General features: G+C 42.7%; 1 protein-coding gene across 1 annotated transcript in view; it reads right to left on the reverse strand.

Moving 5' to 3' along the window:
* Positions 1 to 932: 932 nt before the first annotated feature.
* The window catches only part of GRPR (gastrin releasing peptide receptor), a 38162-nt gene continuing 16317 nt past the window's right edge, over positions 933 to 22777 (reverse strand). Inside the window, exons 2-3 of the mRNA XM_022562655.2 lie at positions 9139 to 9490; positions 933 to 7723 (exon numbers count right to left, since the gene is read on the reverse strand). Of these exons, the coding sequence (XP_022418363.1) occupies positions 7334 to 7723; positions 9139 to 9490 (742 nt within the window). The 3' untranslated portion in view covers positions 933 to 7333. The remainder of the gene's footprint in view (positions 7724 to 9138; positions 9491 to 22777) is intronic.

Consider the following 22777-nt stretch of genomic DNA (forward strand, 5'->3'; position numbering starts at 1 on the left):
GTCTTTGGTTTCACAGTTCCACATTTAGGATTTCTTTTTCCAACACTTGCTCATGCATGAAATTATATATGTGATTCACTGCAACAGTGTTCGTAATAGCAAAATATTGGAAACAACCTAAATGTTCATCAATGGCAGACTGGATAAATAAATTAGGAGATACTCTGCAGATGTAAGAAAGAATGAGGGGACTTCCCTGGTGGCGCAGTGGTTAGGACTCTGCGCTCCCAACGCAGGGGGCCTGGGTTTGATCCCTGGTCAGGGAACTAGATCCCACACGCGTGCCACAACTAAGAGTTTGCACGCCACAGTTAAGGAGCCCGCGTGCCGCAACTAAGACCTGGTACAACCAAATAAATAAATAAATATTTTTTTTAAAAAAAAGGAAAGAAAGAATGAGGAAGAACTTTATATAATGATATGGAAAGATCGCCAAGATACAGTGTGTAGTGAAGCAAGCAAGAGGCAAAACAATGCATATAATATGCTACCATTTCTATAAAATGTAAAACGGTGGTGGGATACAGGAAAGCACATATTTGTATTTATTTGCATATGCACAAATAATGTTCAGGGGTATACACATGTAAGGAACTAATAACAATGGCCACCCTTTGGAGGAAGGTGGTGATGGATGCTGAGAACTGTGAGGACAGGGGACTACAGTAGCCTAGTGTCTTTTCACTGAATACCTTTCTGTGTTTTCAATTTTGAATCATGAGAATGGCTTACTTATTCAAAAGTTAAATACGTATTTTAAGTTTAATGAAACAAAACTCTCACGTTCTAAGGAACCCCCTAGGGTGCTTTAAAATGCAGATTTTTAGGCCACGCCCTCAGATGTTCCAGAGTCAACAGGGATCGAATTGGGGAATCTGCCTTTTGCAACAAGCAGCCTGGGTGCTTCTGGTGTACTGATAGATGGTTCTGGAACCAAGGAACTATGGGGCATATAGCCACAGACTACATTCATGCAACAGCTATATTTTTATTGAACATTGCATACATGCATCTGTCCATTTCATAAATTATGCTTTATTATATTAAGAAATAAAACACATTTCTTATCTTCTGTGACTTGAATATTCAGCTTACTACGGTGGATTTGACTTAATGTCATACAGACCAGGTACAATGTGATAGCACTGGGAACATTTCTTGAAAAATAAGAGTACAATCAATGAGCACGATTCATAGACAAAATTTTACATGGTCACACAGTTAAGTTTGCACATTTAAGAGGATCTGAATCATTCACATTATTATTGTGAAGTTCTTATAAATAATTCATTACTCTAAGGAGTCTGGGCAAATCCAAGCCATGACATTATTTATACTAAGTACCACACCTAGAACTTGTTCCGAGTTATTTAATACAGAGCACATTTTTAATGTAATAAATATTTACAGTTAATAGTAACAAGTACAATTATAATTTACAAAATATGAGTATAATATTTAAAACAAAATGGAAAATGACATTAAAGAAGTTTGTGCCAGGTATTTTTACAACTCACTAAATTGACCATTTCAACAAACTTTATTACCCAAAACCCTGCTGACTCGGATGCAAAAAGGTCATGTTTGAATCAGTTAAGCCCAAATTAAAGGAAAAAACATTTTTAAAGAAAATCAGTTTAACTTTCTTAATGTTGTACATGGTCAATATTGATATATCAATATCAGTAGGTAAAATTGAAGCAAAGTGATGAAAAATTTAGATTCACAACAGGCCCAAATTATATAATGTACTTTGAACACTCAACTCCTGGATTATACCAAAATTTTCAAGCTTGTCTGGGAATTAATGAGGTGTTCAGTGTGTGAGGTTTTACTATCCATTAAAATGATCCTTTTAAAAGGCCATAAAATTACGTGTGTCCTTCCATGGCATTATATAGCTCTGGGAATGAAATTTAAATTTGGGTAAAAAAAGGAAAATAATCTTATTTTCTAGAACGTGAGCTCAGAGAGAGCAGAGAGACAGTGATGTCTGGGATTATAACAGGGCACTTAGGGCTGGGCACTCAGATAGCTAGGTCCATACCTGAGCCCATGACTTGGCCCCTTAGTCCAGGAGATCGTTTTCTATTCAAGGCTATTCATGTAGCCTGCATCTCCAGACTCCAGGAAACCATCCACTGTCATATCTTACTCTTTTGAGGGGGAAGTGGGTGGTTCCACCTCTTCCTGACACCTTTTCGCCAACTAATCCTGATTTGAAGAAGGATGCCTGGACTGATTACTCTCACTGGGGTCCTCTCTCTGAACATGGCACTTCACCAAGGTTTTTTTCTCCTCAGTTAATCACATAACCAGGTGGGAAATTCTTCCCAGGGCCTTCGATTGCAACTGAATTGTGTCTCTGGGGCTAACTGAACTAAGGGACCTCCTTGCCCACCTACTTTGTGCTGCATTTCAGCCTCTGCCTGCAGTGAGTCCTTAACTTATATGCTTAGAAACATCTTCGATGCCCTTTGTGCATATTCTTTGACTTTATCACTAGTTCAGGCCTTTGGACAAAATCTAGAGTAGGGAACAGGACGGTCTATTATGTTCCATGGACTGAGTTTCTCATGTGGGCTGGATTTGGGAAGCAACGCTGAGCAGTGGACTGGACGAGGACGTAAAAGAGATGCAGGCCCAGGTTAATGCTCTGTCATTCAGCTGTGCCATGTGGCCTTGGCATCGTGGAGCGATCTCCCTGAGCCTTGGCTTCATCTTCTGAAAGCTCTCCAAGGTGCTGGTTAGGATGAACAGCAACGTGCTCAGCACTGCATGTGGCACGTCCTCGGGGCTTGGGGAAGTTGAGCCCCTTCCTTCCAGCACTTCTAGAGCCACAGGACTCCATTCAGACGCGGAATGCCATTCCCAATAGTATGCCTCTCCTGAGGCAACCATCGACAACTCCATTCACTCCCTCGTGCCAAGTTAAACAGAGTCACTTGCGGGGGCAACAGACTATCCTGTAAACTGGGGTGGCGACGATCAGCACTGTTCTTCAATAGCACAGAATGGACCATGAGAATGAATGAGATCAGGTTACGTTGAACCATATGAAATCATCTTTTTTAATGTCAATCTGGTCCCATACCCACACTTTCATGCTTCGGTCTCATAGTTCCCTGGGCCTTTTAATCTAATAGTGAATGGTCACTAGTCAATGTCATTTACAAATTTCCACAGTAAAGGATGTAAAGCAGCTCTCTGGTCAGCAGCGAAGGCTTGGATTAGATGAGGCAATGTAGACCATGAACACTAGGTCAATGCAAAGTATATTTTGAATTAATTGTGACTATGTAATATTTTAACCGAGGGGCTCTTCAACTTTTTAAAAATTTAGATAAATTCCACCAAATGCATTTCTGATGTGAACTTTCACGTGAGAAAAACTTGTTCTCAGTGTGCGGTTTGTTGATTGCTCCTAAAAAAGGGTGTCTTTGAAGGCCAAATATCATGGTAAGAGATTGCTTGATATTACAGTGTTTGTGTTTGGCGTGTATGTGTGTCAGGGGCGGGGGGCGGAGTTGTCCAGGTTGGGGCTGAGAGAAGTGACCATCCAGATACAGAATGAAGTAGAGCTTGTTAGGGCTCGGTTTCATTGACTAGCTCACACAAAGCCTGGTCCCAGGAGAGTGACTAATTCCTTTGTTTTCAGCTGTTAATCCATTTTATGAAAATTCAGCCAAATATTAGACAAATGTTTCAAATGTGCTCCATTCCTCTCAGCAACGCAGGGTTAATTCTAAGCTACTCTTTAATGGGAGCTCCTTCCTGGTGTGGGTGTGAAGGGCACAAATGGCAAGAAAGTTTGCACCTCCCCATCTCATCACAACAGCGTATGTACAATTATTCCACTCTCATACAGTCAGGTTCCCGGGGCCATCGTTTCTATCTGGCTCCTGGGAAAAGTGACTTAGCCACCTTGCAGTCCACAGATTGAGGGTGTCATTCAACTTGTAGTCCCCAAACAAAGCTAATCACTATTACCAGAAGCTACTTGGCACATGAGTAGACTCCGAAACCAGTAACCAACGGCTACTTGGGCACAAACGAAGACTTTATAACTTAAGTGTGCCCATGTCTTGTGGACAAGTTTATTTATTTTTATTTAACGTATATTTTCATAACAAGCTGAACTTGGTCTGTGTGAAGTAGCCTCTAAACTGTTTATTTATCTAAGGGCTCTCCATCCTTCAAGATGAACCCAAGTTGTTTGTGGGGCAAAGCAGAGAAATCCAGGGCTTATTAATGAGGCGGAAGGCCAGGTTCAGTGGGGGAGTGAGGGCAGCCAGAAGAACAGGGTGCAGCCATCTGCACTTATGGGGAATCATCACGTCAACAACAGGGCGGGGCCAGGATCTCTTGCTGTGGAAAATCCCTCCGAGCAGCAGCCATTGGTGGGAAGACTGCTTTGTTTATTGCTTAATCTGTCACTGTTGAGCTGCCTGCCTCAGGGAGGCTCAATTTAAGGTAGATTGAAAGGTAGTGTCTGAATAAACTGAATAAACACAGATGGTTTTCCACAGCCAAAATTGATTTTTTTTTTTCCCTCACCAAAGACATTAGCTCTAAACGTGATTATCTTTGGAGGCGAGGAGTGAAATGTCTTAGCTCCAGCCGCTGCCACACTCAGCCCTAACAGAGGGGTGATACCACGTGTGGGCTTGGGTCTCCCTCACCGTGATTTTAGGTTCCGGAGGTGAAATAAAAATTTGACTTCCCTAAAGAAGGGCCCGGCTGAGTTCATCCCAGTGAGAAAGTTGGAGTCAATCCATCAGTTGATTCACAAAATAATTTGATCAGTCCTCTAGGTCACTGGCTGGCAAAGGCCTCCTCCAACCTTTTCACTGAAGAGTCTCAAAGAGGTTGATAAGATTTGCCTAAGGACACACAGCTAGACCCAGACATCGATCTCCTGTTTATTCAGAAGCTAGAAGGGAGGCCAGACACAGTCTATGCCATGATGTTAACTGAGGGAGGCATTAAGATAAGTCCTACTCCCAAAATGTCTTCGGAAGCAGGGAGATCAGAGATGCTTGAACAAGTCATGCTAGGAACCCAGAATGCTATGCACTTTAGCAACTAACTAGGTATGGAGTCACTTATACTCAAGAGTTTTGAAGAAAGCCAAGGGTAAAATTGTGGAGCAGCAGTTCAAGATAACAGGTGCGTGGAGGTTGAAGAAGTGTGAATAGGAAAGGTACTCTTTGTACAAGGAGGAGATTGAGCAAGGTGTTTTCTTCTATCTCTTTCAGCTCTAATTACAAAACATAACAAGCTAACGGGATATCATTCATACAAATTATTCGAAGCAATGGAATTGTCTGTCTCCTTCCATTCCACTATTGGGAACATGCATGTAGAATGGTGGTTGAAGGATTTCTCAAGAGGAGTTGCTGCAAAGGTGGCAGAAGTGGGACACCTGTGAGTAGGTGGCTACATAAATGCTTAAGAGACAGAAATCGAATGATGGGGCTCAGAGGATCTCAGCAATAGAAGGGACTGTCCTCTCATTCTAGAGATTTAAAAAAAATGATAGCCATATATATATGTATATATATATATATATATATATATATATATATATATATACACACACACATATATGACAGAGTTGGGATGTCAAGCTAAAAATCTTGGTTCTTTCAGCTATACTACCTGTCTTCTTTTCAAACTGTCCCATGTAATTATGGAGCACCAGGAAAGCAGGTGTGTACGGTATGTAAGTGCATGTAGTAAACAGAAGTGCAGAGGTTCACTCCAGCTAATACAACTATAAATACAGATCTTTACAACAGTCTTGGTCCCAACTGCTAAAGCTCTGTAGACAGTGAGCACTTCCTTGTATCAAGACACAAAAATCTTATAAAACTCTCATGTGGAAGAGAGCTGACTGTTCTATCTCACCTGGATAGAGAAAACCAGAACTAAAACTGTCTTAGTGTGTAAGGGCTACACATGAGGGCACATTTGCAGAATTTGGATTTATCTGAAAGTGGGGTAACACATTTGCAATCTGTCAGAATTGGCCTGTCCTTGAGTCAAGAAAAACTTGATTCAGGGTATCTAAAGAAAGAGAGTCAAATCCTTTTACTCACTTAGAAAACAAAAAAGATTTAAGTCCAGTATTTTTCTGCACATGGGCTGTTCCATAAATACTCTTCATAAGTAGAAACTTAATGTATCTGTAGCTGTCTTTCAATCAGTTCTTAAAGCTGAGACCTCCCCCCACAACTTTCTTACACACACTGAGACAGAAACACATATTACTGACATTGAATTCATTTCCTGCCACAGACTTTAGGTAAAGCAGGCATTAAATGTAAACATGTTTCTATTTCCACTCAAATATGATCCCTTTCTTCTCATGTGAAACTACTTCTTCACTGTAGCAGACAAGGGCAGCCAAACAGAAGTAAATACATTTGTCTGAAAACCTATATGCCTAAAATAAACACTATACTTTATGCACTTCTATAAATGTTTGATGAATGGATAGTATGATCAATTTTCCCCGCGAAGGATTTCTCTGATATGGTGGAACCGCACCATGGATGATTGCAATTGGGTAACAGCAAAAAGGACCTGCATTGAGTAAGAATTCGGAGTGTGAGCTATCACTCCCCAGCCACACCTGGACCTCAATATATGTGTCAGTGTGTTTGGTTGTGTTTTTGCCTTAGAATGATGTGGTGAGTGTTTCTCCTACGTCCTCAGCAATGTCTTTTAAAAACAATCGACACTCAGGGATTTGTTTTAAATTGGCTTCCGGTGTTATCAGTTTGGGGACGGTCCCTTATACATGGGACTCGCCTAGGGTTGACTTTTCATATTACAAGTGTAAAAAAAAGTTCCTTGGTTTGTGATTATAAGTATTCCTGAAAAACGACTCAAATCGTATTCTTAAAGCACTGACTTCTGCTTAAAGAAATGACAAAGTGAAGTCTTTCACAGAGTGGACATTCAGTGTACAATTTCTCTGCTATATAAATCTGGTTGTTCATATAGTTTCTATGACTTAGTTGAGCACATCTGTATGTCAGGGTTTAATGCTTAAAATAATGATTTCCTATTTGTTCCCTTTTCTAAAAAAGGGAAAGTTTGCTCTGCGTCAGAAGCAGCATTCACAAGTTGAAATGGAAAACACATGCCTTGATGGGCCTTTCCAACATAATGGTGACCCATTTGGGCCTCCCCCCAACCCGCCCACATCGCTCATGAGCCTGCCAAAGGGTCTTCGGAGGGTACAGAGACAACAACAGAGGCGAGGGTTCCTTACCAGCCATAAGGCAAAACCAGGAGTCCCTAGGGGGCAGGGTCAAGGGTCAGTCTAGACGTACCCCTCGTGACAGATGTTTCCGTTGATGAGGCTGAAGGTGGCCGCGGAGGGTGTGGTGCTCTTGAAGGAGGTCATGCAGGTGGTGCTTCTGCCGGAGCTGTGAGACCGGGTCATCAGGCTGGGCCGGCAACAGAGGAGCTGGGTGTTGAACTGTTTCCTGAAACTCTTGCTCAGCAGGTAGAGGGCAAAGGGGTTCACGCAGGAGTTGGTGAAGGCCAGGAGGCGGGCGCAGATGCTGGTGACGAAGTGGAGCACGGAGGTGTCCACCTCGGAGTAGTGGTAGGAGCGGTACAGGTAGATGACATGGTTGGGGAGCCAGCAGAAGGCAAAGAGACCCACAAACACCAGCACTGTCTTGGCCAGGCGCTTCCGGGATTTGATCTGAGGACAGAGTGACACAGAGGCAAAGATGTAGGCAGAGCAAAAGATGGGGAAAATGAATTAGGGAAATGGACGGGCTCACAAGGCCACAGAAAACAAGTTCAATAGTTCCAATGTGCCTCTGAGCTCTTTAAACAAAGTTGATTACATGCTTGAGTGGACTGCACAATGAAATTCTAGTAAGTGCCCCCTTTGTCCTCAGGAGGGCATTGGTGCAGTTATCAGCCATATGACTTCATGTCTTTCTCGGCTCCACAGTTAATAATTTCTTCTTCCCTCTGATGCTTACAAAAGCAGCCAGCTTTGTTCTTCCTCATTCACCAAACCAAGATAACTGCCTATTATTTTTTTTACTCTCAAGTTTTTCTGGCCTATATAACACAGGAAGGGTCTCAGAGAAAAGCGGGCTGAACATCTCCTTTTTTTCCCAACTCCCTCTGCTATGGCAAGGGGAAACATTGTTCTCTTTAAAGAATCTGGGGTACAATGGATGTTCACCATTGAGAGGTCTTTCAAGCAGGGAGACAGTTTCACTGAGAACTGCCATTTTCCCCCCATAATTGATGAGGGAAAAAAAGAATTTTAGAGGGTGAAGCCTCTAACTGAGTCAGCTACACGTTTTAAATGGAGGGAGAGTCTTTCTGCTTTTCCATCATAAATACCACACGACCTACATTTGGACTAGAAGACAAAAACTGATGAAGACGACAAAGCCAGAGCCCCTGGTTTCTACCATTTATACCACAGGATGAAATTATGGGGGTGACAGGGGGATTGGGGAAGGGAGCCTAACACATAAGGAAGGCATTCTGCACTCTGGGCCATCTGGGGGTACATGTATCTCTCTTGTGATCCTCCAACAGCCTTACAATATATGGGTTATTACCCTCATCATGGATAAAAAACTGACTCTCAGAAAGGGTAAGTAAGTCAGGAAGCCTGGATTTGAACTCAAACCAATGTGAACCCATCTTAATCAAACTAATGCTTTTTCTTCAACCAGCCTCGTTTTCCTGCCCTTTCTGCTTTATCACATGTGGTAACTGTCTTCCTACCCAAACAATGTGATTGGAGCTTAAAGAAGTCACATCCCTAGGAGCCTCAACATTTTATTTTTTAAAAAACAACAACAGATTTTTCTCAAAAAGAAACCCATACTCCAAAGCTTTCAGGTTCTCCACACCTCGCTAGCCTAGGTCTCTTTAATAGGAGAACCAGATTCTTAAAGAACACCTGCATGCCAAGTCTTCTGAAGCTAGGAGTTCCTGTTTACCATCTGGCCACAGATCACTCACCACTTCTACTGCAGAATCAGGCAACATGACCACCCAAATACTGAACTTGTCAGTGGAGTCCTAAAGAAACGCAAGGAATCAAATCCCCAAGGAGGAAATGAATCACTTCTAAGCACCCACCTGCTTCTTGACGTGTATATTCCCTTCCACGGGTAGATTGTAAGCACTCTGGATCAGATTTTTGGCGATGAAGTAGTAGTAAACAGAGATGATCGACAGCGGGATGATGTAGAAGACCAGGAAGGAAGCCATGGAGTGGATTCTGGGGTGCAGCTCATTAGAGTGTGGGTACGGGGCACAGCTAATGAAGGTCTGGTTGGTGCTTTCCTCGTGGAAGGGATGTAGGTCAGAAAATACAGCCTCTGGGATGGCCAGAAACATGGAGATGATCCAGATCAGTGCGGCTTTGAGGCAGATCTTCATCAGGGCATGAGAGGCCTGGATATCCATTGGCCGGACGATGGCTTTGTACCTGGGGCAGGGAAGAGGGAAGTTATCTATTACTATTATGGGTGCCAGGGCCGGGACTAGGGTGAGGCCAGTGAGGCCCCTGAGGTGCAATACTTAAGGAGGCGTTGACTGTCAGGTTCATGCAAGCGCTGACTCTGAACTCACAGCGAGCGCCTCCTTAAATGCTGCACCCCAAGTACCTGGCTCACTTCATCCTAGTCCTGGCCCTGAAGGGTGCTGCTCCCTTCCCCCTGCAGTAATATTCTGCCCACATTCTTTCTTGATTTTAAGAATACTTCTCAGAAAAGTTGAAGCTCCATTTATTTTTCTTCTTAAATCACAGAAATGAATAACAACGCATGTTTAACAAAGGATGCTGGAACAAGAAGGTTGGCTTTTTTATTTTTTATTTTTTGGCAAAGCCTTCATTTTGAGTATTCAAATGCAGTTTAGGAAACCTTTAGTCACTGAGTATTTACATAAGCCTCTTTTCTTTTTCAAAGTTTGCAGAACAAATAGTCCGCTGAAAAAGTCACACACAGAAGCATCCGTGTAATTAACAAATGAATCTCCCCGCCCCCCCCTACTCTCTTTCAGCCTTATCTTCTCTTGCAATATTTAGGTCCTTCCTGGTTTCTGTGCTACCTGTGCCCCTGTTGTGGGTCGAGTGCTCTGGGAATGAGACATGGAGATGTAGTCAGGAGGACACAGAGTTTATTGTTGATGAACACCTGTGGGGAAAGGGAAGGAGGCAGGACTGGGCAGAGGGAGCTGTCAGACCCTGATGCAGATCTGACAAGGTCTACACCAACCAAGGTGACCAACCATCCTAGTTTGCCTGGGCATTTCCCAGTTTTAGCACTGAAAGTCCTATGCCCTGGGAAACTTCTCACTCCCAGTGACCGTTGACAGCTGGTCACCCTACAACAGCCCAATGAGAAGCTCAGGAGCAAAGATTGCCCAATGAAGGGGTCCTGTCTTCGTGGAAATGGCCAAGCCCTTGCATCATCACCTTCCTTGGTCGCTGGCTGGGGCCACCCAAAAAGAAGGTGACCTCAGTTGCTACCTGGTTCTGTCACTAGGCAGGAGCTGCCCAAGAAGAGCATGACCATAGCTTGAAAGGTGAAGTGGACCCAGAAGGAGCTGAGAGCTGAACAGCAAGTCTTTCCTTCAAGGGAGGTCTGAGCAGAGCATCTCCATGCCTGCTACAACTCCCCATACAACGCCTAGCACAGTGGGCCACACACTTATTTTGGGTCCACCTGTTGAGAACCCACTAGAGGATGAGCCTTTGGTGGGCAAAGACTGGGTCTTTTTCTATCTTGGTATCTGCCAGCACTGCGATTTGCACACATGGCACAAACATTTGTTCTACTGCACATGAGCTGCTATAGTGTAGAAGGTAATATGAGTTGGGACCACCTAAATGTGAGGGTGTTCATTGTTGAAAACGCCGTGCTGACACTGGGTTCTACCTGTGATACTCTTTTATATAGTGGACTTCAGTGAGAAAGGAACAGTTATTTCCACTTATTTCCATGTTGATTAAACATCCATTGAGTTACCACTCTTGGCTGCACTCTGACTCCTCGCTCACTTTCTGCGTCCCTCCAGGGATGGGGAGTGAGTTTTGAGTGGTGAGTTTGGGAAAAAGAACCCAGCATGTGCATTGGGCTTCGAGAGGCCTGTGCTTATCTAAGTGTCCCTGACAAGGGGAGTGGCATATCTAATATAGGAGATCAGAGTGTCTGCAAGTTCATTATTGCTGGGCACCTAGGTCACATTCTCCAAACAGCTTTATGAGATATAGAAGTAACTATTTCTATTGTCATCTGTCTTATTTCTACATCTAGTTCTCTGTTCCCACTTCAGGTAGGGGAGAAAAGGTGACTATTTATCAGATATCCCCAACACTCCAGAACAACACTGTAGTCCTGCTTCTGTGTACCCGGGTTTGCTTTTCCGTCCATAATTTGTATTAGTGCATTTAAAACAATTACAGGGACTTCCCTGGCTGTCCAGTGAATAAGACTCCGCGCTTCCAATGCAGGGGAGGGGGGCGGGTTCAATCCCTGGTCCGGGAACTAAGATCCCACATGCCACACGGCGTGGCGAAAAAAACAAAACAAACAAACAAAAAAAACACTTATTAAAAAAAAAAATTTCAAAGGCGGTTCTACTGTCCTGTGGTGCTTTCTCTAGTCACTAGTCATTTCAAACATTTTAATTCCTAGTTTAGAATGTAGGCAAGGAATTGATTTTTTTTTTTTTTTTTGCGGTACGCGGGCCTCTCACTGTTGCGGCCTCTCCCGTTGCGGAGCACAGGCTCCGGACGCGCAGGCTCAGCGGCCATGGCTCACGGGCCCAGCCGCTCCGCGGCATGTGGGATCTTCCCGGACCAGGGCACGAACCCGTGTCCCCTGCATCGGCAGGCGGTCTCTCAACCACTGCGCCACCAGGGAAGCCCGGAATTGATATTTTTAATGAAAGATATGTGAATATCCTCAGCCAGAGATGTATATGACTAAAGATATCTCTGATAAATCCATTAGAGATAAACTGGTAGTTATGACTTCCATGTGCATTTTCTGGCAGATAGCAGTCACAAGTACCATTAACTCTCCAAGGGAAGGTGATTCCCTCAGGCATGAAGCAGAAACCAGAGCCAGTGGCTTACCTCCTTCTCTCTTGGGAGTCTTGTATTCCTAAGTGCAAAATGCCATGGGAACTATTGAGCTACTATTTCAAATTCACAACTTTTAAAACATAAAAGATAGTATAAAATATTTCTTTTATAGCTTTGCCAGAGAAATAATTTGAATCTAAATCTAAATAAGCCTCTAGATCTATGTACCAGTTTTCAAGAAATGTGGGGATAGAAGAACCTGCTAGATGATGCAGTCAGTCAAATCCTGGACTGGAAAATTCTACAGGAATAATGACCCCATTTTTTCAACAAATATATGGCATAGAAGAGCAGAGAAAATGGTTTATAGACTGACTGATATCAGTGCAATATGTAGACTCCTTTTGGATTTTGATCCAAACCAAACAACCATAAAAAGATATTTTTGAGACTATTGAAGAAAATCAAATATAGATTTAGTACTGGTGATATCAAGGAATTATCTTTAATGTATTAGGTATAATAGTGGTATTGTGGTTCTGTGCTTTTTAAAAATCTTTATTTATTAAAAACACACCCTAGGAGTTCCCTGGTGGCGCAGTGGTTAGGAATCCGCCTGCCAACGCAGGGGACACGGGTTTGAGCTCTGGTCCAGGAAGATCCCACATGCTGCGGAGCAACTAAGCCCATGTGCCACAACTACTGAGCCTGCGCTCTAGAGCCCGTGCTCCGCAACAAGAGAAGCTACTGCGATGAGAAGCCCGCGCACCGCAACGAAGACCCAACGCAGCCAAAAAAAACCCCCCAAAACAAAAACACACCCTAAAATATTTATCAGTGAAATAATATAATGTCTAGGGTTTGCTTTAAAATATTCATATATATTCATATATCATTTGTACAATTAAAAAATAAGTAAAAATGCATTGCCAACAGTTTTCTATTATGAAATATTCATAAAATATCAAAGAAATTACAGAAATCCCATTTACTAAGCTCTTGCCTTGTGCCAAGCAGAGAATAGCATTGAAATCATCTCATTTATGTTCCAGACAACTCCAACAGGTAGGTGCTATTATCCCCACTCTACAGGCAACAAATTGAAGCTCAGATGGTTTCAGAGGTGGTGAAGTCAATATTCAATTTGGGACCAGCTCTTTTCAGGATAGTACAGCTCTTTAAGAAGAAAGCTCTGGGAAAATCCTTCCTAGAGATAGAAAAATAGAACAGCCATTTCCCAAATGTGTACGGAACATACCAACTGTTCCCTGGAAGTCTAATGGTTCTATAGAGCTTGGAACATAGCAGTCTATATCTTCTGGTTTGGGCTGCTCTGCCTGGAGCTCCCAATGAAGGGAGACCCCACTGGGCGGTTCTTGTTTAAGAGTGATGACTGGTTGGACTAGGATGGATACCAGCCAATAATAATCGAAACCAGCCAATAAACTGCCTGGCCAACTACCAAAGAGTCTCTCTTTCTCTTAAGCATTTAAACTGAAAAATTGAGAGGATGTAGTTAGTCAATCGTAGATGATGGAAATAAAATATTATGATGCTGAGTAAGGGATCAGTGCAAGATGAATAAGCAAAGTAGGTAGAGTGAGACAAAGAGAATGAGGCAGATATAAAAGCAGAAGGAGCTGAGATGATGTGGCTCTAAGTCATGCAGAGGGTCCTTGGTTCCTGGCCCACAAACCACTTTTGAATGTCCAAGAGGTGTTCTGTTATAATCTTACAATTCTCCCGTTCCCTTTTCACTTGAGGTAGTTTAAGTGGCAACCATTCTTTGTCAACAAAAGAGCCTTATTTAGAACAATTAGACATGGTGGTCATTTAAAGCCATCATCAGATTTTATTTCCAGGATCATTTCGCATAGATTATCCCCCACTTCCGGTCCTTTGAAAGAAAGAGCTGTCAACTTTCGATTGTACTCAAGAGAGAGACTAGTCTATGTCCTATTCTTAAATTCGCCATCACTTTCTTGCCTCTGCCCTTTCGTCATGCCTGATTCCAGAGTCTCCATTCATCTGAAGCCTGTCCTTCCAAATTCCAGCTTATAAATATCATCTTGAAGCTTTTGCTGATCAACCTAGGCCTCGATAATTCCCGTTCCTTCTCCCAACCTGTGTAATTTTACTCTTCTCGTGTTACGCTTACTCTGCACTACCTTGAATTGCTTGCTAGCTTTCCATGGGCATGTCTTTTCTACCTGACTTTCTCATAAGTTCCTGAGGTCAGAAGCTTATATCTTCTCCTCTTCTCTTCTTTCTGTATCACTGAAAATGCTCCAGGTCCTCTGTCCCTCTTACCACTTATTTCAAAGTAGAGGCTCAGCAAATACTTGCTAATCAATTAAGATTAATAATATGTGACTTGCAGATGTGTCTTTTATTTTCAACTTCTCATAAGTAAGCGACAGCAGATTCACTTTCGCACACCTAGTAAGAGTCATTCTTCCACAGAATGACCAATTCACTCCTCTGACAATATGGGGCCAAAGACAATTGCTTCCCACTTCTGAAAACATCCGGTGCTTCATTTTTCTTATGCAAACACCGGAAAGGTCAAAAACATTCTCTGTGCAAGATTAACGTGTCAAAGGGATTCTTGGCAAGTAGAAGTAGCTGGCTTCCACACCCAGGGTTGGCAACCTTTGCCCACAGAAAGGTATGTCTTTTATTCAAACACGGGCAGTTTGTTTAGTTTTAAGGGTCCAGCATTTCAGCCCCTATTTGTTCACAATTACCTACCGAGGTCTGTAGGAATTGTTGAACAACAATATTTTAAAACCTCGATTACAATCCTAATGCACGCTACCTGGAGAGGCCTGAGGTGAAGAGAAAACGAAATGAACTAAATGTTCTCTAGGGTAATTGACACATTGTCGGCATTTAAATTAGAATCCTAATACCTAATAAGATTTGACAAGACTATTAAACATTGGCTTTATTTCCTCCTGAGAATAATGCCAAGAACTTTTCTGAAGAAATGTGGGGCAATTATTAGCTGGTTTGTAAAATGACTGTAGTCCAGAGCAATGGAGTCTTACCTCCTTTGAGCTATTACACCGCAAATGGAGAGTTTGCTGGTCCTTGGTACCCATCAACTGTTATCTTTAGTTATGTAACAGATTGTAGTCATCCTTTTCTGTTCTTCTCTCTGGGCCAAATAACTCTAATGCTCTTTTTCACTCCTTCTTAATATACTCCAGTTTCCTTGGGGCTCTAATGTGAATTTGGGAGCAGAGACACCTAGTTCCTAATGGTGATTCTACCCACTAGCTTTATGATCTTGGACAAATCACAGACTCCTTGCACCTCAGTATTCTCATCCCTGAACAGGACATAATTCCTGCAACCTTCAATGTAATAACTGATTCAAGCAAAAATAGTAAAACCACTGAGGGAGAGGTTTTCGGGGAACAAGATATACACATAGTCTCAAAGAGTTTCCCCACAGATTACTATTTAATTACAAAAGGAAAATGCACCTTTATGTTGGGGAGGTCCAGAGGTCACCTCTCTAATCAAGGGGTCAAACCCAGGGCGAACTTCTCCATTAGGCAGGCACGGGTCTGGGGCCCATGATAACTTTAGAGGCTCGGGAAAATGTTTTAATTTCTTTTAAAATCAGGAAAAAAATAAACATAATCCACAATGGATTTATCTTTGTGCCAATACAACTATAAAATATACTTTTTTATATGTTTTATGGCGATAGGATCCCATGAAGGTAAAAGTGCAAAGGGCCCAGGAAATTCATAATGTGGCCCTGATCAAACTTAGCATCACTGATAGCAGGACAATCTGCGATCCTGTGCCTCCTATGCAATGCAATGGGAAGGACATAACATTGCCTATGCAGTGTTCTTGTCTCCAATTTTTAACCTGAATCTACTTTGAAGAAACAATCAGACAAATCCACTTCTGGCACATTCTACAAGATAACTGGCTTGGATTCATCAAAACAGTCAACATCATTGTCTTAGACGAATGTAGGGGAGCTACTATTCTACCTCAAAGGAGATTAAAGAGATATAACAAGTAATCTTTTTCATAATATGTCCTATGTCAAATTATTATGTTATACACCTTAAACTTATACAATGTTATGTGTCAATTATATCATAATAAAACCAGAAAAAAAGAGATATAATAACCAAATGCAATGCATATGCCTTGATTTGGTCCTGGATTTAGGGGGCAAAAAAAGCTATAAAAGACATTTTGGGGACAATGGAGGAAATTTGATCATGGATTACACATTACTTGGTATTAAGGAATTATTGTTAATTTCATTGGGTATGATAGCAGCATTGGGGTTATGTAGAAGAGTGTCCTTGTTCTTAGGAAATACACAAACATACTTAGAAGTGAAAGGTCAGGATGTTTGTACCTTACTTTCCAGAGTTCAGCAAAATAAAACAAAACAAACAAACAAATATATATACTAGAGAGACATATAATTATTATATACTTTATATACATATGTGCTACAAAGAGAGTAAGAACAAAATCTAGGAAATGTTCATTGTGGAATGTGGGTGGGTATTAACACAAGAGTTCATAAACAGGTTGGGGAGAAAACTTACTCTAAAATATAGAATTTTTAAAAGACGAGCAAGTAGTAAAATAATAATCTTAAAATAATGTGGTATATATTTTATTAACAGTAAATGCTGTTGTCATGGGAAAAACTTTATTATAATTATAATTTCAATGGGATTGAATGTGTCATATCTGATTAGCGACTCTACCAGGAATGAGGGAAGTGTCTTCTCTGCTATGTTCATATTGTTCTCTTGGAGTTGCAATTTTAGTATCATCTACAATCTGTGGGGTTTTGTTTTGCTCTGTTTTGTTTTGGCAGGAATATTTTTAAGCTAATGTTCATTTAGGGAGGTTAATTAAAACTAGATCATGCACAAGCAGATGTCAGTCTGTAATGCCTCTCCATTAGCTGAAAGTGCAGGGAAGAGTAAGGTCATTGTTGAGACTTGTACATGGTGGGAACCCCACTCCTGCTGCCTGAGCTGCACATGACAAGGGACCCTCTGACGTGGACTCAGTGACAGGTTGAGCCTCAATTTGGATACTACACAGTATTAACTTTTAATTCATCCTTATTTTTAAATAAAAATCAAAATAAGTAGAAGTGAACTCCACTTTGGGGTCCATTGTCCCAGAACACACTTTCCAGAAAATTTAGCTAAGGTTTCAGGGGGCTTTCTAAGGGTCTGCAGTGAAGACCTTCTTGTCGCCGGAAGAGGGGAGCTTAAAACTCAGACCAAGACAGAGGATCAAGATCCACATTACAAAGTGTACTCATATTTTTTCTTATTTTCTTCAGAAAGATCCAGATACAGATCGTGGATCCACGCAGGACCACCTCTGAGTAAAATCCTGAAGTTACACCTTTGTGAATCAAAATTTCCCCTCCATTGTGTTCTCCCCCTGTAGGAGCCCACTGTCTCCCTGCTTTGAGGAAGGGAGTGTGTATCAGTCATTTGCTCTTTAGTATGGATTCAAGTCAATGAGATGACCTTCCTGTATGTAGAGTTCTACCTCTGATTATGTAAGGAAGGCTCTGTTTCCCAATCAAGGTATTTTTGTTTATTCCTCCATCCAGCAGATGGAAGAGACATTTGGGGTACAATGGATGCAGGCAGTTAGACTTCTAAATATTTACTTTCTTCAAAGGCTTACTCTGTAACTATCATGTGGGGATTCTTTCTTGTAACAGATTGCGGAGGAACAAGACCATTTTGTACCTGGGTTTCAATTAGATTGATTCTGTTAAAAACAACAATAATAATAGCTAAAACTTACTGGAGACTTCCTGTGGATCAGGTAACTAAGCTATGAATTTTGTTTAAAATGTTGCCTTTTATCCTCACAACAGTTCTAGTAGTAAAATAATATGTGGCAGGTACTAGTATTATTGCTCTTTTACAGATGAGGGAAATGATGTGAAGTACGCTTTCCACGGCCATCAGTGCTAAGCAGTGGAAACAAGATTTGAGCCCATGCAGGCTCTCCCCTAAGCCTCTACCACCAGGCCCTACTGCTTCCTATAATGATGGTCCTGTGGTTGACCAGGCAACCTGGGCTTTCTAATGTAGGGGAAGAAAAATCATTTTCCCTCTACCCTTCTAGGTTCTTGACTAAGACCCCATACAATAAAAGGCAGCTTAACAGGAGAAAAACAAACAGAAGTTTAATAACGTGTATACCTCCTTGACAACATGGGAGAGACCCAGGAAAACTGAGTAACTCCCTGAAAAGACCCGAGCCATCACCTTAAATACCATCTTCAGCTAAAGGCCAAAGAAGTGGGTGAGGGCTTCCCTGGTGGCGCAGTGGTTGAGAGTCCGCCTGCCGATGCGGGGAACACGGGTTCGTGCCCTGGTCCGGGAGGATCCCGTATGCCGCGGAGCGGCTGGGCCCGTGAGCCATGGCCGCTGGGCCTGCGCGTCCGGAGCCTGTGCTCCGCAACGGGAGAGGCCGCAGCAGTGAGAGGCCCGCGTACCGCAAAAAAAAAAAAAAGAAAAAGAAGTGGGTGGGGGAGCCAGTCCTAGGAGGTTACCAGGCAAAGAACAGTAAAGTATAAGCTCATTCTACAGATTTCAGTCCATGCCTTCTACATTGATAAGTTTCTAGAGATTTACAGTCATCCTCTTTTTCCTGGTACCAAAAGGGAGACACCCTTACAAATGGAGATTTCCCTTATAAATGTAAATGTTTCCTATAACAGGGTAACTTCTACTCAGTTTTTAGAGCTTCTCCTATATGTGCTATTTTCTTTTTAAAAATTTATTTATTTATTTAATTTTGGCTGTGTTGGGTCTTCATTGCTGCACGCAGGCTTTCTCTAGTTGAGGCGAGCAGGGGCTACTCTTTGTTGCGGTGCGTGGGCTTCTCATTGCAGTGGCTTCTCTTGTAGCAGAGCATGGGCTCTAGGCGCATGGGCTTCAGTAGCTGTGGCACGTGGGCTCAGTAGTTGTGGCTCGCGGGCTCTAGAGCGCAGGCTCAGTAGTTGTGGCACCCGGGCTTAGTTGCTCCGTGGCATGTGGGATCTTCCCGGACCAGGGCTTGAACCCATGTCCCCTGCATTGGCAGGAGGATTCTCAACCATTGCGCCACCAGGGAAGTTCCTGTGCTATTTTCTTAAAGAATAAAAAAAAAAAAGCCGAAAATTATCCTTATGCCAATGAGGCACATTTTGGGGCAAATTCTGCTCCCCTTTACTGGTATTGGAACTAAGGAAGAAAACCAAAGAAAGGATCAGAGTGTCTCTTCCCTGCCTGCTGCAGCCATGGGGAAAGTAGTGTCTTTCTAGACAGACACAAAATTTTTATTCTTCCTCCTTGAGTCTGTTATACCTAATCTCCTGCATTTTCACCCCCATATATACACCCTGAAGTTCTCTGTGGCCTGAGGCCAAGAGTGAGGTCTGGACTCTTTCATATATTCAGAACTCGCAGGGCTTAAAGAGGCCATCTCAGTGAGACACTGGAGCAGAGGTAAAAAGGCATCAGGGAAGGACTAAAAACCAAAGGCTGGAAGGAGGCTAGAGAAAGAGCCAATGACATGGGGAAGGTTTCAGAAGTGTAGGGCTCTGAGGGATGTAGAAGCTGAGGTATAAAATGGGAAGACAAACACAGGCAACTGTTGGACATCTGATGGTGCTTTGGCAGAAAGAGTTGAGCAACTATTGACCCTTGGGCCCAAACTGGGTTTCAGCAGGATGATCTAATTCCAAAGCTCAGTGCTAATCCTGTAAGGAGCCCATCAGAAGGGGTATAAACAGGATGAAATATTACAGTTGCCAGAGGGTATGTTTAAAACGACAAAGGAAAGCAGTAACCCAGTTAAATTTCAGTAGGTGTGCAAACATCCTGGCACAAGTTGTTCGAAGGCCATTCCTCAAAAATGTTACGGAGAGAGGAACATATATTTATAACTTGTTAGAATTTTTCAGCAATTTATTTATTTATTTATTTTTTCTTTTCCTGCGGTACGCGGGCCTCCCACTGCCGCGGCCTCTCCCGTCGCGGAGCACAGGCTCCGGACGCACAGGCTCAGCAGCCATGGCTCATGGGCCCAGCCGCTCCGCGGCATGTGGGATCTTCCCGGACCGGGGCACGAACCCGTGTCCCCCGCACCGGCAGGCGGACTGCCAACCACTGCACCACCGGGGAAGCCCTCAGCAATTTATGAGCCAAGAAATTTGAAGAACGTTTATAAATCCCATCTCAAATTATAGTTACGCGGCCTGCATTTACTCTACTGCGTGGCATAGAAGATACACAGAGAATCGGGAAAAAAATCACAAAGACAGAAAAAAAATCACCCATGCTCTAGCGTGGAGGGTATAGTAGACTCTGGGTAATTAACTGTCTATATAAATTGTCATTCACCCCCAAACAGACCCTGAGACAAGGATTTAGGTGCATGTAGTTTATTTGGGAGGGGCTCTCCGGAAGCACAGGGAGGGAGTGGGGAAGTGGCACAGGGAGCGGATGAAAGGCAATATAGGGTACCACACGGGGCAACTGGAGCACAGGCCAGTTGGGGACCCCCTGAGAGACTGTGGTGAGCACATTCCAGAACTTGCCACCAAGGGCTGAGGAGGCTGGGGTGTCTACCCACCGACTCCCATCCCTCTTTGGTCGAGAATTGTCCTGCAGTATTAATTCAGGGCACTCCGGCCTGCCGCACACCTTCCCTTGGCCAGGATCACCCTCGGTCAGAGAAACACAGGAAGCCCAGGTCTGTAAGTGACCTCTGGGGTCCACCAACCGCATCCAGTATGTCAGTTCTTCCCCTGGTCCAGTTAGGTTATCAAACATATACAGAAAATGAGACAATTTCAGTTTTTAAATATACTTCAAATTATTGGGGATAAAAATAGAATTTCTGGGCTTCCCTGGTGGCGCAGTGGTTGAGAGTCCGCCTGCCGATGCGGGAGACATGGGTTCGTGCCCCAGTCCGGGAAGATCCCACATGCCGTGGAGCGGCTGGGCCCGTGAGCCATGGCCGCTGAGTCTGCGCGTCCGGAGCCTGTGCTCCGCAACAGGAGAGGCCACAACGATGAGAGGCCCGCGTACGGCAAAAAAAAAAAAAAAGAATTTCTAAGTTTCTAAATTATCTCAGTAAAATACATTATCTTTTTTTTTATTTCAAAATAAGAATCATTAAAGCTCAAAAATACCATCATGGCATATGAGTCATTGTGGCTAATTATAAAAATTTAAAAGCACTATATCTAAATAACCTTTTGTGAGAGGTTTTATACGTGGAGATATGGTGACCCAACTTTGTAGCTTATCAGGTCTCCTGGCCCAGAAGGCTGATCCTGCCAGCATCACGGAGGTAAACGCTAGTGGTGAAGGAGCCCAAGACAGGGAGAGAGAGGGACTGGAGGGAGACTGGGAGCCCCGTGTTCTACTCCCACTTCCATAATTAGCTATTTCTGTATAAGCAGGCTGTCTCAGTTTCGTTTTCTTTTTCAATTTTTATTTAACCAAAACTTATTAGCACTTATTGTGTGCCTGGTACAGCACCCAACACTTCTCAAGTGACTGTCCACTAGAACATCAATCAGGTGAGATTTCAACCACACTCTCTTAGCTCCCTTATGAACAGAAACAACAATCATGCTAATGGTACACTCACTTTTTTGACTGGGAATTCTAACATTTCATAAAGAAGTCAACACATTATTTCATTTCACCATGACAAAAATTACAACAGTCCTGTGAAATATGAAAAGTAAATACCCTTATCCCTTTTTACAAATCAGAAAACTGGCTTATAATTTGCCCAAAGTCACACAGTTGACAATTAGAAGAATCAGAGCTCAAACTCAGACATCTCTTCAACAAAATTCAATGCTTTTGAATTTATCCTTACTATGAAAAGTGCTCTATTAAATGTGAACCTCCAAAACATAATAGAAGGAAGGAAGGAAGGAAGGAAGGAAGAGGGAAGGAAGAAAGGAAAGAAGGAAGAGGGAGGGAGGGAGGGAAAAAGAGTTTGTAAGTCTGTCACCATGAAATTTTGGGGGTATCCTAAGAACCAATTGGAAAAGTTTGCTTTGATTCAGCAAAGACAATGTCAAGGAAGGTGGTCTAGAGGCAGTTAGTTAATTTGAACAACTTTTTTCAGTTAAAAAATTTAATATAGAAGTGTTAACAGTTCATTGTAGAAATTTAGACAGAGAATTCTTAAAAAAAAAAAAAAGAAGAAGAAAATCATCCATAAGTCTTACATGTGATGTTTTGATATATTTCTTTCCAACTTTCCTTTGTCTTTTGGACAGAATCCAGAGCATACAATTTGAGATCTTTTTTAGAGTCTATAGCCTAAGCATTTCTGCCTCAAGATGCCCATGACTCCTCTAGCCAGCAGGCGGCGCTCTGCAGATACCAGCTGGCCTCTCTGGGCACCATGTCCATTTAGCTCTGAGGAGCCCTGGTGATCACTAGAGGACAATGCCCCTGCCTTCACAGATCCCTCCTAGGATTAGCTCCAGCGCAACACGTCCCGTCTAAATGAAGTGAAGCATCCCCACTCCTCAAAAACTAGCACTTTTAATAATCAAAAGCATATCTTCAGCACCTACTTTTGCACGGTCCTGTACTAGGTACAGAAGAGGTCAAGAGAAGCATAAGCCCTGGA

This window comes from Delphinapterus leucas, chromosome X, assembly GCF_059928025.1.
Source record: "Delphinapterus leucas isolate spDelLeu-1000000601 "Yukka" chromosome X, BTC_Dleu_Yukka2, whole genome shotgun sequence".
NCBI classification, from domain to species: Eukaryota; Metazoa; Chordata; class Mammalia; order Artiodactyla; family Monodontidae; genus Delphinapterus; species Delphinapterus leucas.